The 16,983-nt window shown below is 41.7% G+C and overlaps 1 protein-coding gene across 1 annotated transcript; it reads left to right on the forward strand.

Annotated features, from left to right (window-relative positions):
• Positions 1-6,356: 6,356 nt before the first annotated feature.
• On the forward strand, positions 6,357-16,547 carry LOC308099344 (uncharacterized protein; the record flags this gene model as incomplete). The annotated part of the gene is made up of 7 exons (XM_080448088.1): positions 6,357-6,407; positions 8,108-8,199; positions 8,794-8,862; positions 9,499-9,531; positions 14,189-14,306; positions 15,818-16,108; positions 16,533-16,547. The coding sequence occupies 7 exons, from the start codon at positions 6,357-6,359 to the stop codon at positions 16,545-16,547; spliced, it is 669 nt and encodes a 222-aa protein (XP_080304214.1).
• Between the last annotated feature and the right edge of the window lie 436 nt (positions 16,548-16,983).

Raw genomic sequence — 16,983 nt, forward strand, 5'->3', positions numbered from 1 at the left:
TAGATAGGAGTAAGTGGCATCCGTTTATGCTTATTAAATAGTAAAATTCTTACAGATAATTTCTCAAGGCTCTGACAAACTGACGCCAGCATCTGAAGCTTTCAGTGTGTCAGGGCCAAGAGTACAATTGGCAGTTAATGGTTCCATTTGTATTACTCGGAGTTACTGAGACATTAACACTGAGGATTTTACTTTATAACTTTACGCTTTATTAGTCCATAGCAATACATTTTTAAGTGATAGTATGTTAATTTACAAACTGTGTTGAAATCCAATTTCATCCCTGAAATTAAATACCTCACTGGAAATAAATTGAGAGTGCTGGCAATGTGTGTTTGGAGCAATATGCGGTCGGTTCATCATAAATGTATCGCAAATTTATTCCTGAGTTTTCAAACACACGATAGTTATTCACGCTGCTTCTGTTTGTTTGTATGAATTGTGTATACATGCATTTATGCATCTGGATACGAGTGCAGGTGTCAAGGTTGTGTGCGCACACGCGCGCACACGCACACGCTCACGTACAGGCACACACGCACACACACACAAACTCTGCAGGGGGTTTGTCATATAAACAAGCACTTATTACTGCACCAAATGCATTTAAATGGGAATTAACAGCATGTGTGTGTGTGTGTGTGTGTGTGTGTGTGTGTTCTCGTATTTGTTACCTACTTAGGACCTTTACCAGTAAAAAGAGCTTCCATATTAGGACCGGTGGACAAGTTAGGACCAAAATCATGGTCCTTATAAGGATGACCACTGCAACAGATAGAGGGTGCCATTTTACCATGCCTGGTGTTGAAATTGGGATGGTCCTAAAAAGGAGGCATTTTTACATTTGAGATCGCCCCCCTCTGGCCAACTCATGTAATTACAGGTGTGTGTAGAATTTCGAAGCGCCGCCTCTGGCCAACTTATGTTTTACATGTGTGTGACTGTTTAGTAAGTGAGACTGTTTAGTAAGTGCCATTGAAGGATACATCAACATTGAAGAACATAAAATATATATAATGAATAAACTAATAAATATAGAATAATTATAGAATAAATTACTATATTTGGCTGCCATATAATATAACATATTAGCATAATTAGCCTATATATTATATTTACACATAGTATTATAATTAGCCTATACATTATATAATTACATTTTATCATTACAATCATCCATAAAGGCTATAGCAAAAAGTCTGGTGTTGAATTGATTCACATATAGGCAAACAAAGGCCAGCCTACTGTACATGCTAGACCTCCTGCTTATGGAACACATACATCATGCAGAGAGAGTAACTGGGGCCGTGCATGGATAGGTTTTCTCTTTTTTTTTGGGGGGGGGGGGGAGGCAATTTCAGTAGTCAGTCCCCCAAATTTCCCCCAAAACTACAGGTAGATAGACATTACATGCCAATTAAAAATAGAGACGATTTCAATAAACATTCCATTATGTCAGATGTTATGGTATTTTAAGTTTGCAACAATGTCCAAATTACATTAAAGTTGGCAGCTCATCTCAGTGTGCTGTTTGATTCAAATAACTTGACACGATGATCAATTCGAAACGAAAGCTAAATTAACTCCCAGACTGTACGTGTAAGTCTACACAGTTTTATCACAGTTTTTAGGTCATTAAATTAATCTAATCTTAAAAAAGGACCGCCATTATAATATATACAGTATACAAATAGATAGGCCTACTGCGTTGGCCACTGCTGTACAAATGGAGCCAAATGGACCCTTACATGGTGGCCACCTCATTCATACTATAGCAGCCACAAATTCAAGCCATGTCATCCCAGCAGCCACAATCTGTTCACTCACAGCAAGGTCCAAACCTACAATTCCATGGATCTGTTCATAGCCTCTGCAAATGGGATACCCAGGTCATCACTTCCTGTGTTCAAAAGTGTTCGAGAGAGTGAATTTGTCCTACTGAAAATGGCTCTAGATAACCTCCTAGATATTCACCCCCAACTTACTGAACAATATAAATATCAGATCCTACTAGAGACCATCTTCAGCACTCAGGTGCTAACAAATTGGCCAGATTCAGCATGCAAGACCATATTCCACTGCTTTTTTTGTGACCATCTTTTTATTTTATTTTTATTTTAAAAGCTTTTCAGGGGAGGAGACATTATGTTATTTATCTGAGCATGTACATACAATTCATACGAAATCACAATAACTTACAGGAGTAATGTTTTTTTTTTTTTAGAACACAAATTGTCCTTATGTGATCGTTTATGTACCCGCATGGTTTGCCTACTGGCAACATTTTTAGTCTCTTCCTCCGATAGTGGCGGTTCTGTGGTTGCTAAGCAACCCAGTCCGCTTCTTAACCCCCCCACCTTACCCCCAGGATCGATACGATACGATAATACTTTATTGTCAGTTTGCACTGAAATTTGTCTTGCGACCCAGCAGCCATGTATGCAACATATAACAGTACACACATTTGACATGACACAAGAAAACAACAAAATACATACATAAAGAAAGACATGCAAAGACAAGAGCAATGTCCACCACTCAGCCTACCCCTGGCTTATAACTCCTGATTAAGCCTCAATGTCGTCTGATGGACAAAGGACCTCTTCAGTTTGACCTTATTGTATGTAGGAACACTGTATCTCCTTCTTGAAGGCAGCAACCTATATTCTCCATACAAAGCATGGCTAGTGTTTGAAGTGATATTCCTTGCCAACCTTATCATACTGTTATTATACGTGGATGTATAGAGCCTCTGAAGTGGTTGTCCAACAATCTTTGAACAAATGTTCACTTGCTGCAGCAGTTGTGATTTTAAAGCTACAGACAGACATCCATACCAGGTGGTACTACAGTACTGCAGAACACTCATAATAACAGAAGTGAAAAACAAAAGAAGAATCTGTCTACTAGCACCAAAAGATCTCAGACGGCGAAGGAAATAGACTCTTTGTTTTGTCTTCTTACCCACTGATTCAATCTGGTCTTTCCATGACAAAAGGTGGTCTATTACTACTCCTAGGTATGTATACGAACATACCTGGTTGATCTGTTCACTATGAATAGTAATGGGGGATCTGTGTATCTCTAGTGGAGCACCAAAAACAATCTCTTCTGACTTTTTTGTGTTAATGATAAGAGCGTTGTTATCACTCCACTCCACCACCTTATTTACTCTGTGTTGGTGCAGTCCAGGATCACTGGAACTATCCAAAAGAGAAATCAAGACTGTATCATCAGAGTACTTTAGAATGTATTGGTCTGGTTTGTCAGTGCGACATTCAGACAGACATTCCTCAGTACGACAGCTGTCAGTATAAAAGTTAATGCTGAGGAGAGGGTTTTGTTCACTTTCACCCTCTGTACTCTGTTCGTAAGGAAGGAAGCATACCAGTGAATTAAGTATGGATTCAGTTCCAACTGTACCATCTTTGACACCAGAATATCAGACTGTATTGTATTGAATATACAATTCATCATTCATTGATCGCACAGACTTTTTTGGAAAAGGGAAAAGGGAGACACATGATGTACATATGCATATTACACACTTATTTTTAGCCATATTCCACTGCTCTCTGAGCACTTCAAGAACGATATGGCCTGCCAAGGCTGCTAGTTCAGAGTGAAATTGTCACATTATTGAATTCCCCTATTATTCGCATTAGTAATGTTAAGGCCTTGGATGATTTTTCCCTTATCCATGTTCTGGTGGGAATGTTGCTGTGCTTAGAGGGCCCTAATGGCAAAAACATGTTGTAATGAGGATATCCTTAACTCTGTCCAACATAGTTCTTATGTTGATATTTGCCTTTAAAATTCCCCTTCATCTCACAAAGCCAAGTCCCTAATTGACAAAAATGAGACCCCTACTTGCTGATGGTGGGTTTGACATCAGATAATGGGCTAGCAATGACACAGCTGCAATAAACCATCTCTCACCAGATCCGAAAAGTGAACCGTGGCTATCAGAGAATGGAGGAGACCCCAAGGAGCTAACATTAGGCCTCCAACGGAACTGCTCTACTGACATACTGAGTTATAAGAACAAGTCCATTATTTACCATCAGCCTACAATGAGGAACATTTAAAACAAATAGTGTCAAGACATTATGATCCTCTGGGCTATATGACTCCTTTCACATCTCGTGCAAAGATCATAGTGCAGGATCTATGGAACCAGGAAAGAGGATGGGATAACTTCATTAAAACGTATAGCTTGTTGGAGAAATGGCACGCATAGGAAATGGAGCTGCAAAATCTCCCTGACATTCACTTTGCTCATTATCTGTCCCCCTCTATCAATGCAGCCATTTCAGAATCCCACCTGCTTGTGCCTCGGAGTGTATCTATGGTTCTGTAGCCTACCTTCATACTACAGACAAACATCACCACACCCATGTCAGTTCTCCAGTTAGAACTTTAAAACCTCACACTGCATATATGTAACTCAGAGTGTACAAATAGGCCCTCCTCATTCCTACAATAGCAACATATAACAAATGCAGGTAAATGCAAGGTTATCAATTCTCCTGTATAATATACTGTATAGGTACATGACACTCAGACTGGTGTCCTGTGATCTGTCACAGGCCCCTGTTGCTAAATAATTAGCATTGTTTGGCTGGAGCTAAGTAGCTTCCAAAAATCACATTCCTACATTTTGATGCGTTCTTTCTGGGGTAGCATATAATGTGATCCTTTTTTGTGAGCAGCCACACCATTCTGATCCTAACTAAGGCTGGGAGATGTGTATCAAGAACCTAAAACATTCATATTAACAGTTTGAAAAAGCCTATTGATTTGCCTACATTTGGGCATTTATTTTGAGTATTAATGTTCCAAAAAGGTTCCTCTTATGTCACTAGTCATCTCCCTCAATGCCTCATTCCAAAATAAAACAGAATAATTTGACATTTGTCTCAGAATAATGTACATTTATGACCTTATGTTGATGTTGCATTGTCTTTTTTGCATTTGTGGAAATTCTCTATAGCAACCATACCATAATATATGTGTGTCACTATTTCAGGTGGGGAACATCAACATATGTTTTCTATACATCTTGAAGATTGTAAAAATGCCAAAGTTGTTGTTGCGACCGTTAGGTCGCTGTTTATTGGAACAGAGGGCACCAAATGCTGATTCTCTATGTGTGTCTGTATCTCTCTCTCTCTGTCACCCACCTAATATGGTGCCATGATGATGTCACATATGACACATTATGTCTGACGTCACAATATTGAGCCCGCTGCCCATATATGGGCTTAACATGGGGAACCCATGCTAACCACTGTCTAGATCTCCATATATGGGCATAAAAGGGACAAGCCATGAATATGTTTGACGTCACAATATTGAGCCCATATATGGGCTTAACATGGGGAACCCATGCTAAACACTGTCTAGATCTCCATATATGGGCATAAAAGGGGCAAGCCATGAGCCCACTGACAGTCAGGGATCTCCATAATAGCGACCTAAGTAATGGTCGCAGATAGATAGCATGCGAATAATCCCATAAATGGGAATGACCCCATGGTGTCAATAACTACTGGAGAAGCGACCGTAAGGTCGCTTCTCGCCCTTAGGGCGTCTTACTGGTGATCCAGTTTAGACGAATTTTAACATTTTTTGTGTTTATTTGGGTTTTTATGCACTACACATGATGGAATTATGGCAAACCCTCATATCAATTCTTCATGAAAAGACAAAAATGGGGTGAATGGTTTCTGTCGGATGTATAGTTAGGAGCTATGTTTATTTAAAGTTTTTATTTTGCACAGCCAAAAATCCAGGACGGACACAACATATGATTAAAAAAAACATATATCGGACAAAGATTGGCTCTGGGAACATCAAAATTCATTAACTAGACACCTTAAGGATTATAAAAAGGTAGGTTAGAAAAATATATCTTATATTTAACAATAACAAAAAGTTTAATATTTGTATTAAAGATAGTTACATAGCCTACTGTTGTACATTGGTATGTATGCTAAATATAATAGTAAAATATGCCATATATAAGGTTGGAGGGAGTGAAAAATATCCATGTAATATATAGGGGTGCCTCGGATGAAAAAAGTATTTATAGGGTTGTCTTGACCCAAAAAAGTTTGGGAACCCCTGGTCTAGATATGATGGCTTTTAGAAACACACCAACTGGTTGCTGGTCCTAACAAGAACCATCCTGGTCCTAATTAGAACCATGGGGGAGGGTAACACATCAGTCCACACACACTCAACAGGTTGACTCTGCATTCAGCCCATACGACCCCGCCCACTCTGTTGATGTGATTGCGTGGTGCTTTCAGCTGGTGGATTAGAGGCAGTCAGACTATCACAACATCGACAACATGAAAGCTGCTTCATTTTACAACAAAAACATTTTGATGGAGAGCCCTGAGGTAAGATGAATTCAAATTTGAAAGTGCAATCAATTTTATGCCTAATGTTCGTTTCCACAACGTGGTTAAAGTGTTTGATAAAATGCTCGTAGACGTATTTATGATTCTGACGCAGGGAACAGGGACTTACTGCACTATGCCCCGTAGACACTCCAAACATGTACAAATGTGAAAATAAAGGTGCTTAACCCCAAGCCCTAAATGTTAACTGGCTCTACGGGGTAGTAGTTTAATGTAATAATCCATATCTTTCAATAAAGAAGTGTTTTAATGCCGTCTGTGGCCGATTCTGTGGGAAGTTCCCAATGGGCGGTATTGACGGTAGTGACGGGGCGCATCTGGTGAAACCCGGAATTACACTAAATGTAACTGGAAGTAAACGAGGGTGAAAAAATGGCGTTCGGCCACAGACGGCATTAAAACACTTCTTTATTGAAAGATATGGATTATTACATTAAACTACTACCCCGTAGAGCCAGTTAACATTTGGGGCTTGGGGTTAAGCACCTTATTTTCACATTTGTACATGTTTGGAGTGTACTACGGGGCATAGTGCAGAAAGGATTCTTGGATCCCTAGGGGGTCTAAATTCTGACGTGTACAGGGTCCATTTGGTTCCATTTGTATGCCGTCAGAGTCAAAGGAAAACATTTTTTTTAGAACCACTGCCCTAAATCACGGTTCTCAAACTTAACATTTCAAGGTCTCCCCTTAACTCGGACAGTGTACAAATGGAACCATGGTGGAGGGGGGGAGCTGGGCTCAGTTCTACAAGTAGATTGTTTTTAGTGATGCTAAAAATAACTTTATTTTTTTTAAATGAGAACCCTGAATTTTATGCTAATTTCAATTGGAATCCTGAAGTAACATTTTAATTTAATTTAAAATGTATTTAGCTACACTTATGTTGACAATACAATTTTAATGCTGGTCTTTAAGCTATAGACTGAAATAATTGAAGTGGGTCATGTTTGCACGTTTGGAATTATAACAGCTGAAATCAATGATATATCAGTGTTCTGATACTAGCCTGTGGGCCGCATTAAGTGAAGGTGGGGGCTGCATGTGGCCCCCGGACCGCCAGTTGCCCATGTACAGTTGTGCTTGAAATTATTCAACCCCCCTGTCTTACAATTTGTATTGCTGCTTGGGCTTGTGCTGAATCAGGGGTCTGTCTGGGGAGGATTGTGTACATGTCCTACTGTACTGTACTGTACCTTTTCTTCCCAAGGACCCCCGGTTTGATATGCATTTGACCATGGACCCCATTTGATACTATTGTTTTTCTTCTTTCTATCTCTCCCCAATTTACGCTAAAATCATCTGTGCTTATTTACAGTAACTCTGAGAGTGTACAATGGAACCAAATGGACCCTTAGAGTCCATTTAATAAAACAAACATGAGAGAAAATGCTATGTAAATATTTGTTTAGATTAGATGTTCCATCTATCTGCTGACAAAAAAGTAATTATTGTCAATGAATATAACTAGACTAAAATGTGACCAATAAAAAAATTTGTAAATAGCTGAAGCTCAAAACGCTCACGATGCATCAGTCTGGCTCTAAAAGATTTGGGAGAAAAAGTCTTGATTTTTATTATTGTGCCACGGACAAGGCCAAGTCTTGCCACAGACACATCTGTCCACGTATGGACATGTTGGTGAGCCCTGTCAACAGTTGCGTTTGTTTTCTGTGCAGAGATCTGCGTCTCCTGGAGGAGGGAGGAGAGGAGGGAGCGAGCTGACCGACGGGCCGCCTGGCTCCGCCCCCCCTCGCCACCTACAGAACGGGTACACACACACACACCTGTCCTTGTAGTAGTGCTGACCCGACGCCTCACAGCGCGAGGCGATGTGAGCTTGTAGATCTGTTCTATATGTATGTCAAATTTTCCCCTCAGAATAGGGAGGGACGCTAGGGTTCAAGTGGTAGATGTAAAAAAGAAGTTCCTATCACAAAAAGATTTAGTGGCCCCTGTAGTAACTCTGTAGAACCCCTGGATAAAGTTTTCTGTGTCCACATTTTTCTCAAATTAGGGTCCAGGGACCCCCAGGCGTCCTTGAGGGAGTTCCAGGGGGGCCCCAGATAGATGGATAGTTACGAGTCCCAGTAATGCGAGTCCCAGAGATAGAAATTACATTCAATGGGGGTCCGTAGCTCAATGGATGTAAAACTGGGGGAAATCAAAATGCTTGAGAATCACTGCTTAAGCCATAAATATCTTCTCTTGTGGAGGTCCCTCTTGTTTTCAACTGGGGGTCCGCCAACTGATGTGTGTCAATTCATGTCAAGTTCTTGACATGAAAAGGTTTTCTCTAAAGTGCACAGAGCCCTTTGGGGTCACAATTTTTCACCGATAACGTTATAACCTGGTGTCTTTACAGAAAGGGTCCACTGAAGGGGTCCACGAGCCACAAGAGTAGTCCTAGGAGACGCAGTCCCAGCAAAGACGGGTAAGCATCAGTTGTCAACTTCTATAGTTGTTATTCCACTAGGGCAGTGGTTCTCAACTTTTTCAGGCCGCGACCCCCAAAATAATCATATTTCAACTGGGGACCCCCCACCCTGACAAGCACTTGGAATTGTAGGAGTTGGCGTTACATTTAGTTTGACTCAATCTATTTTGTTAAAATAGCCGATCTACATGCTCACAACGCCTCGCAACACCCCTAATATTTGACAATTTGTTCAATGTTTGAACAGAGATACTAAAAAGGTCTTAAAAGTCCTTCATTTGTCACTTTATAAATGTGCAGATGACCCTGTATACACTTTAGTGCAGGAACAAACCCTCAAAAAGAACTTTGACTTTGGTTCCTGCACTACTTGTGCTGTATGTTTTTCTGTTTACTGTTGAGTGAGAAAACAATGTTAACATTAAGCTAAACATCTGGGGACCCCGCAAAATAATTTAGGGACCCCCCTGGGGGTCCCAACCCACAGGTTTAGAACTACTGCACTAGGGTTAGGGTTAGTGTTTTTAACCTACCTCTACACATTTCCTTAATTACCATAGCATGTGTATGCCTGTTGTAAGTCACTCTGCTTTAAGAGTGTCTGCTTTAATGCCTACATTGTCAATTGTACAGGGAGCTGGGCCTTAGTGGCCGGTCACGGTCTAGGTCATTGTCCTGGTTTAGGGGACTGAGCGAGGAGAGAACCAGTGCCAACAGCCGCCCACATAGCCGGAGCCGCAGCCCTGGAGACAGCTACCGGTACGTAGAGCCATACGATTATTATCGCTCAAATGTGTTAATCTGCGATTTTCCTCCACGATAACCTACAATTTCTGTAAAGTGCACAGAGCCCTTGGGGGGGGGGGTGATTGCACTATACATAAAATGACACAGAAACACTAACATGCATTTGTTTCACCGATACACTGTCACAATTTTTCACGTTATAACCTGTTGCCGTACAGAAAGGGTCCACTGAACTAGTTGGCACTTTTTATAGTTGTTAATCCACTAGGCTGAGGGTTAGTGTTTTTAACCTACCTCTACACATTTCATTAATTACCATAGCATGTGTATGCCTGTTGTAAGTCGCTCTGCATTAAGAGTGTCTGCTTTAATGCCTACATTGTCAATTGTACAGGGAGCTGGGCTGCAGTGGCCGCACTGGCCGATCACTGTCTAGGTCACTGTCCAGGTCTAGTACTCCGAGTGAGGAGAGAACCAGTGCCAAGAGCCGCCCGCCGTACAGCAAGGGTCCACTGAAGGGGTCCACGAGCCACAAGCGTGGTCCTAGTAGACGCATTCCCAGCAAAGACAGGTAAGCACTAGTTGGCACTTTTTTATAGTTGTTAATCCACTAGGCTGAGGGTTAGTGTTTTTAACCTACCTCTACACATTTCATTAATTACCATACATCCACACGGTGTAGTGTCATCAGTGGGTTGTACCTAGGGGGGCGGAGTTGCACTCGGGGGAAAACACAGATTTCCCCCAGCTGGTATAGACGGTGGGATTCGGGGTTTTCAAACTCGTATGCTGTAAAAGTATACTGATCTAAAAGCAGGCGTCATGGCTTGCCAGATCACAGGCACAGAACCTTGTTGCCACTCGACAAGGAATGCTATATTAGCAAATTAAACAAGAGTCCGACTGGAATGTTGTCCTGACTGGACAAAGGATCCAACACAACACAATGGCCCGAGGTTATCGGATTTAATCGCTTGGTAAGAGACACTATTACATTTTCTATAGATATGATCAATTAAACTCATCATAATATCAAAAAGCAAAAGCCATTCATTCATCAATGATGTTTATAGAACACGGTTTAGTGAATTCCAAGTACAGGAGACATCGCCATTACAGTTTGAAAATGCAGTCAACATGCAGCGATTTACACACAAAACAAGCCAAACCCTAGACTATCCTTGTTTAAAAACCTACAGAAAACACAATTGTTAATCTGGCAATGAACACGGAGCTAAAGCAGTGTGTAAATCCTGCATGATATTAAATGACGCACTTCGCCAAATCGTAATGGCGTCGGTACGTGCTGTTCACAAAACAGTCTCTAAACTGTACTTCAAATTCACTATAAACATTATTGATGACTTAATGGCTGTTGGGTTTTGATATTATGGTAAGTTTAATTGATCATATCTTGTAATAGTGTCTCTACCAGGCGATTAAACACTGTGCATATGTAAACATGTTTGGTAACAAAGAGGACAAAGGAGGTGACCAGAAGACCCCAAAACACCCTCGCCCCCATTTTTTCACCGACCAGCGGTTCTTGTATTCTTGTATTTGTTTTACAGAGGATAAGGTTTGAAATAAGTTCAGGGTTAGGCATAGTTTTACTGAGGTTCAGTTTAGTAATAAGGTTATGTTTTGGCACAGTTTTACTGAGGTTACGTTTAGGAACACCAGGTGAATCCCGGCGGGTTTGCCCCGGGGCGACTTTGTTTTGGGGTGAGTGTTTTGGTATTCAGACGGAGATGGAAAGAGGGTTTCCCTCTTTCCATCTCCGTCTGAATACCAAAACATCTCAGTGGTGCTTGTGCTGAAACTTGACTCATGCAATAAGATATAAGGATAATCTGATAAACCACATGAACCCCAGCTTACGTATTCTGGGGGGAACATAAACCAAACATTGCCAATCTAGCTCACAGTTACAACGCGTCGCGTTCCGACGCGCTGTGAGCTCATAGATTGTCAATGTTTGTTTTTTTTAGTCACATATATCTTAATAAGTCAACTTTTCCGAGGGCGACTGGACGATTGTTCCAGCTGTCCTTCTGATGGATTTTTCTTAGCTGACAATGTTTCAATCGTCCATAAAATAGCTCTGAAAGTTATCCAAACGATCGTGTATGATGTAACTCTATGAGGCAGATCGTTCTGTTTTCCCCCGGGACAAAATCGAATGGGCGTTCCCGTCTATCTCCGTGTCAATGTATAGCATGTGTATGCCTGTTGTAAGTCGCTCTGCATTAAGAGTGTCTGCTTTAATGCCTACATTGTCAATTGTACAGGGAGCTGGGCTGCAGTGGCCGCACTGGCCGATCACTGTCTAGGTCACTGTCCAGGTCTAGTACTCCGAGTGAGGAGAGAACCAGTGCCAAGAGCCGCCCGCCGTACAGCAAGGGTCCACTGAAGGGGTCCACGAGCCACAAGCGTGGTCCTAGTAGACGCATTCCCAGCAAAGACAGGTAAGCACTAGTTGGCACTTTTTTATAGTTGTTAATCCACTAGGCTGAGGGTTAGTGTTTTTAACCTACCTCTACACATTTCATTAATTACCATACATCCACACGGTGTAGTGTCATCAGTGGGTTGTACCTAGGGGGGCGGAGTTGCACTCGGGGGAAAACACAGATTTCCCCCAGCTGGTATAGACGGTGGGATTCGGGGTTTTCAAACTCATATGCTGTAAAAGTATACTGATCTAAAAGCAGGCGTCATGGCTTGCCAGATCACAGGCACAGAACCTTGTTGCCACTCGACAAGGAATGCTATATTAGCAAATTAAACAAGAGTCCGACTGGAATGTTGTCCTGACTGGACAAAGGATCCAACACAACACAATGGCCCGAGGTTATCGGATTTAATCGCTTGGTAAGAGACACTATTACATTTTCTATAAATATGATCAATTAAACTCATCATAATATCAAAAAGCAAAAGCCATTCATTCATCAATGATGTTTATAGAACACGGTTTAGTGAATTCCAAGTACAGGAGACATCGCCATTACAGTTTGGAAACGCAGTCAACATGCAGCGATTTACACACAAAACAAGCCAAACCCTAGACTATCCTTGTTTAAAAACCTACAGAAAACACAATTGTTAATCTGGCAATGAACACGGAGCTAAAGCAGTGTGTAAATCCTGCATGATATTAAATGACGCACTTCGCCAAATCGTAATGGCGTCGGTACGTGCTGTTCACAAAACAGTCTCTAAACTGTACTTCAAATTCACTATAAACATTATTGATGACTTAATGGCTGTTGGGTTTTGATATTATGGTAAGTTTAATTGATCATATCTTGTAATAGTGTCTCTACCAGGCGATTAAACACTGTGCATATGTAAACATGTTTGGTAACAAAGAGGACAAAGGAGGTGACCAGAAGACCCCAAAACACCCTCGCCCCCATTTTTTCACCGACCAGCGGTTCTTGTATTCTTGTATTTGTTTTACAGAGGATAAGGTTTGAAATAAGTTCAGGGTTAGGCATAGTTTTACTGAGGTTCAGTTTAGTAATAAGGTTATGTTTTGGCACAGTTTTACTGAGGTTACGTTTAGGAACACCAGGTGAATCCCGGCGGGTTTGCCCCGGGGCGACTTTGTTTTGGGGTGAGTGTTTTGGTATTCAGACGGAGATGGAAAGAGGGTTTCCCTCTTTCCATCTCCGTCTGAATACCAAAACATCTCAGTGGTGCTTGTGCTGAAACTTGACTCGTGCAATAAGATATAAGGATAATCTGATAAACCACATGAACCCCAGCTTACGTATTCTGGGGGGAACATAAACCAAACATTGCCAATCTAGCTCACAGTTACAACGCGTCGCGTTCCGACGCGCTGTGAGCTCATAGATTGTCAATGTTTGTTTTTTTTAGTCACATATATCTTAATAAGTCAACTTTTCCGAGGGCGACTGGACGATTGTTCCAGCTGTCCTTCTGATGGATTTTTCTTAGCTGACAATGTTTCAATCGTCCATAAAATAGCTCTGAAAGTTATCCAAACGATCGTGTATGATGTAACTCTATGAGGCAGATCGTTCTGTTTTCCCCCGGGACAAAATCGAATGGGCGTTCCCGTCTATCTCCGTGTCAATGTATAGCATGTGTATGCCTGTTGTAAGTCGCTCTGCATTAAGAGTGTCTGCTTTAATGCCTACATTGTCAATTGTACAGGGAGCTGGGCTGCAGTGGCCGCACTGGCCGATCACTGTCTAGGTCACTGTCCAGGTCTAGTACTCCGAGTGAGGAGAGAACCAGTGCCAAGAGCCGCCCGCCGTACAGCAAGGGTCCACTGAAGGGGTCCACGAGCCACAAGCGTGGTCCTAGTAGACGCATTCCCAGCAAAGACAGGTAAGCACTAGTTGGCACTTTTTTATAGTTGTTAATCCACTAGGCTGAGGGTTAGTGTTTTTAACCTACCTCTACACATTTCATTAATTACCATAGCATGTGTATGCCTGTTGTAAGTCGCTCTGCATTAAGAGTGTCTGCTTTAATGCCTACATTGTCAATTGTACAGGGAGCTGGGCTGCAGTGGCCGCACTGGCCGATCACTGTCTAGGTCATTGTCCAGGTCTAGTACTCCGAGTGAGGAGAGAACCAGTGCCAAGAGCCGCCCGCACAGCCGTTCATGTTCCTGGTCTAGGACTCGCAGCAGAGGACGCAGCGTAGCGCACAAGGTACTGAATGCTTGAGCTCAGTTACCGTCAATCACATGGATTCTCAGTCGCCGCGACTGATTTCAGCCTTTGGATCTCATAGAATTCAAGATGTCCATGACAACATATTGACATCAGTGTTGTAACATACAGAGGGACGGACGAGATTTAAAAGTTTTGATAGTAATTTGCGACCTACAGTTGCAATAAGCCTCTTATTATTACGTTTGTGTGGCATGTACACAGTCATTATTTGCATTTGACTCAGAAATTGTTCATGGCCGATAGGGAAAATAAGTGAGTTTTTTCTGTAACATATAAAAAGGACTTTTTAAGGGATAGTTCGGATTTTTTGAAGTGTGGTTGTACGAGTTATTTATACATACTATAAGCTTTGCCCGTCCGCAGTAGTAGTTAGTAGGTAGTCAATAGTTATACAGCAGCAGAGGTCAAAATTCATAAACACACAAACGTGTACGTGTGTATATGCTATTTTTCAGCTCTGTGTACACATGGGGAACTTTTGTAAACATTGACTCTCTGATCCGAGAGTTAACGCCGTCCAACTCATGCTGGATCGAGCAATCAGTCCTCTGCAGTGTTTTCACGTCAAGCTATAGTACCCCCTAGTACCGGTTTGAACCCCAGCAGAACGGGTAGTAAAAATGTACTAGGTACAAATGGAAAAGCAATACAATGGAGTAGAGTAATTCACGTATTTGTTACCTACTTAGGACCTTTACCAGTAAAAAGAGCTTCCATATTAGGACCGGTGGACAAGTTAGGACCAAAATCAGTCCTCTGCAGTGTTTTCACGTCAAGCTATAGTACCCCCTAGTACCGGTTTGAACCCCAGCAGAACGGGTAGTAAAAATGTACTAGGTACAAATGGAAAAGCAATACAATGGAGTAGAGTAATTCTCGTATTTGTTACCTACTTAGGACCTTTACCAGTAAAAAGAGCTTCCGTATTAGGACCGGTGGACAAGTTAGGACCAAAATCAGTCCTCTGCAGTGTTTTCACGTCAAGCTAGTACCCCCTAGTACCGGTTTGAACCCCAGCAGAACGGGTAGTAAAAATGTACTAGGTACAAATGGAAAAGCAATACAATGGAGTAGAGTAAAGCTGGTACTGTGTAATGGAAAAAGCACCTGTCACTTGGTTTATTTTTGTCGGACGGGCAAGTTTAGTAAGAGATGTTATTACGTTTCGGCTTCCACTGAAGATCAGCTGGGAAACAACACGTTGTCAGATGATGGTTCTGAGGAAGGCTTCAGTGGATGTAATGGCATCTCTTACTGAACTTGCTTGTCCAACAAAAAAACAATAAATCAGACTCCATCCCTGTCCAGTTGCCTGCCTCTCCAAACTGGCGGTGCACCTTATACTGTAGTTAGTAAGTACATTGACTATGGATGAGCTTCATCTACATCCCCACTTCAAAAGATCCGAAATATTTTTAAAAGTTGTTCATGTTTATGCTTCTTTAATTATGTAACTGCTGTAACAAACATATGTGTTTCTTTTGTAGGTGGCCGAAGACATAGTGGAGGACTCTGAAAGTACCTGCAATGACAGTGACTACAGTTACAAGCCAAGGGCGTCGGAGGAATCTTCTAGTGAAGCAGAGTCAGAACCAACTCTTGAAAAAAAAAGTGACTTCAATGGCGGTAACAAGCAGGCTGAGAAGACAGACTCCTCTAGCAACAAAGAGGAATCATCGTCACCAGTCAAAATAAAGAAAATTGTGAAGACCTACAGCAAATGTCGAATTGCTTCAGAAGAAAAGAGCGATTCTATGACTGTCAGTGAGGTCGTCAAAGTACATGGAAAAAAAAAATACCACCAGAAGAAAAATTATTGCCTTTACTGCTGCGAACCACAAGCAAAAATTGCAAGACATCTTGAACGACGGCATAAAGAAGAAGTGGAAGTTGCAAGTGCAATAATGTTTCCAAAGAAGTCGAAGGAAAGAAGGGTTCAACTGGATCTGCTCAGAAAAAAAGGAAATCAGGCAAACAACATTGCAACTCTCAAAGAAGGCAAGGGGACACTGGTTCCTTGCAAACAACAGAGCGATGCGAAGAGTAATTTTCAGGACTATACACATTGTTTTGCGTGCGGTGGTTATTTAAAACGCAAGTTCATGTGGAAGCATGCAAAACGCTGCACACTTGCCAAGAAGGTTCGCAATACAATGTCTGTAAAGACAAGAATCCAGGTTCTCTGCGCTGGTGCTCAACCAGTTTCTAAAGATGTGAGCAGGAAGCTATGGACGCTTGTTAATAAAATGCAGCAGGATGACATTTCCCGTGCTGTCAAAGAAGACGCATATATTCTGAAGGTTGGAGAAAAAATGTTTAACAAGCAACGTGAGACTGCCTCACAACCTGATAATGTTCGGGCGATTATGCGAGGACTGGGGAATCTGCTGATCAACGGGAGGAAGCTGACCCCGGTAAAAGAGATTAAGGATTATATCCGTCCACAAAATTTTCAACACTTCATCCGTGCTGTCAGAGCAACATCTTTGTATGTAGAAGAGACAAACCGGTTTGGGAAACCCACACTAGCCGCAAAGCTAGGAATATACATCCAGAGAGTAGCTGATGTCTTAGAGGCTGAAGCCCTTTCGTCACAGAATGATGATTTGAAGAAGTGTGTCCAAGGATTCAGAAGCCTGTACAGTCTTAGGTG

The sequence above is a fragment of the Gymnoscopelus braueri genome, assembly GCF_963280865.1.
Source record: "Gymnoscopelus braueri genome assembly, chromosome: 13".
Classification (NCBI taxonomy): domain Eukaryota; kingdom Metazoa; phylum Chordata; class Actinopteri; order Myctophiformes; family Myctophidae; genus Gymnoscopelus; species Gymnoscopelus braueri.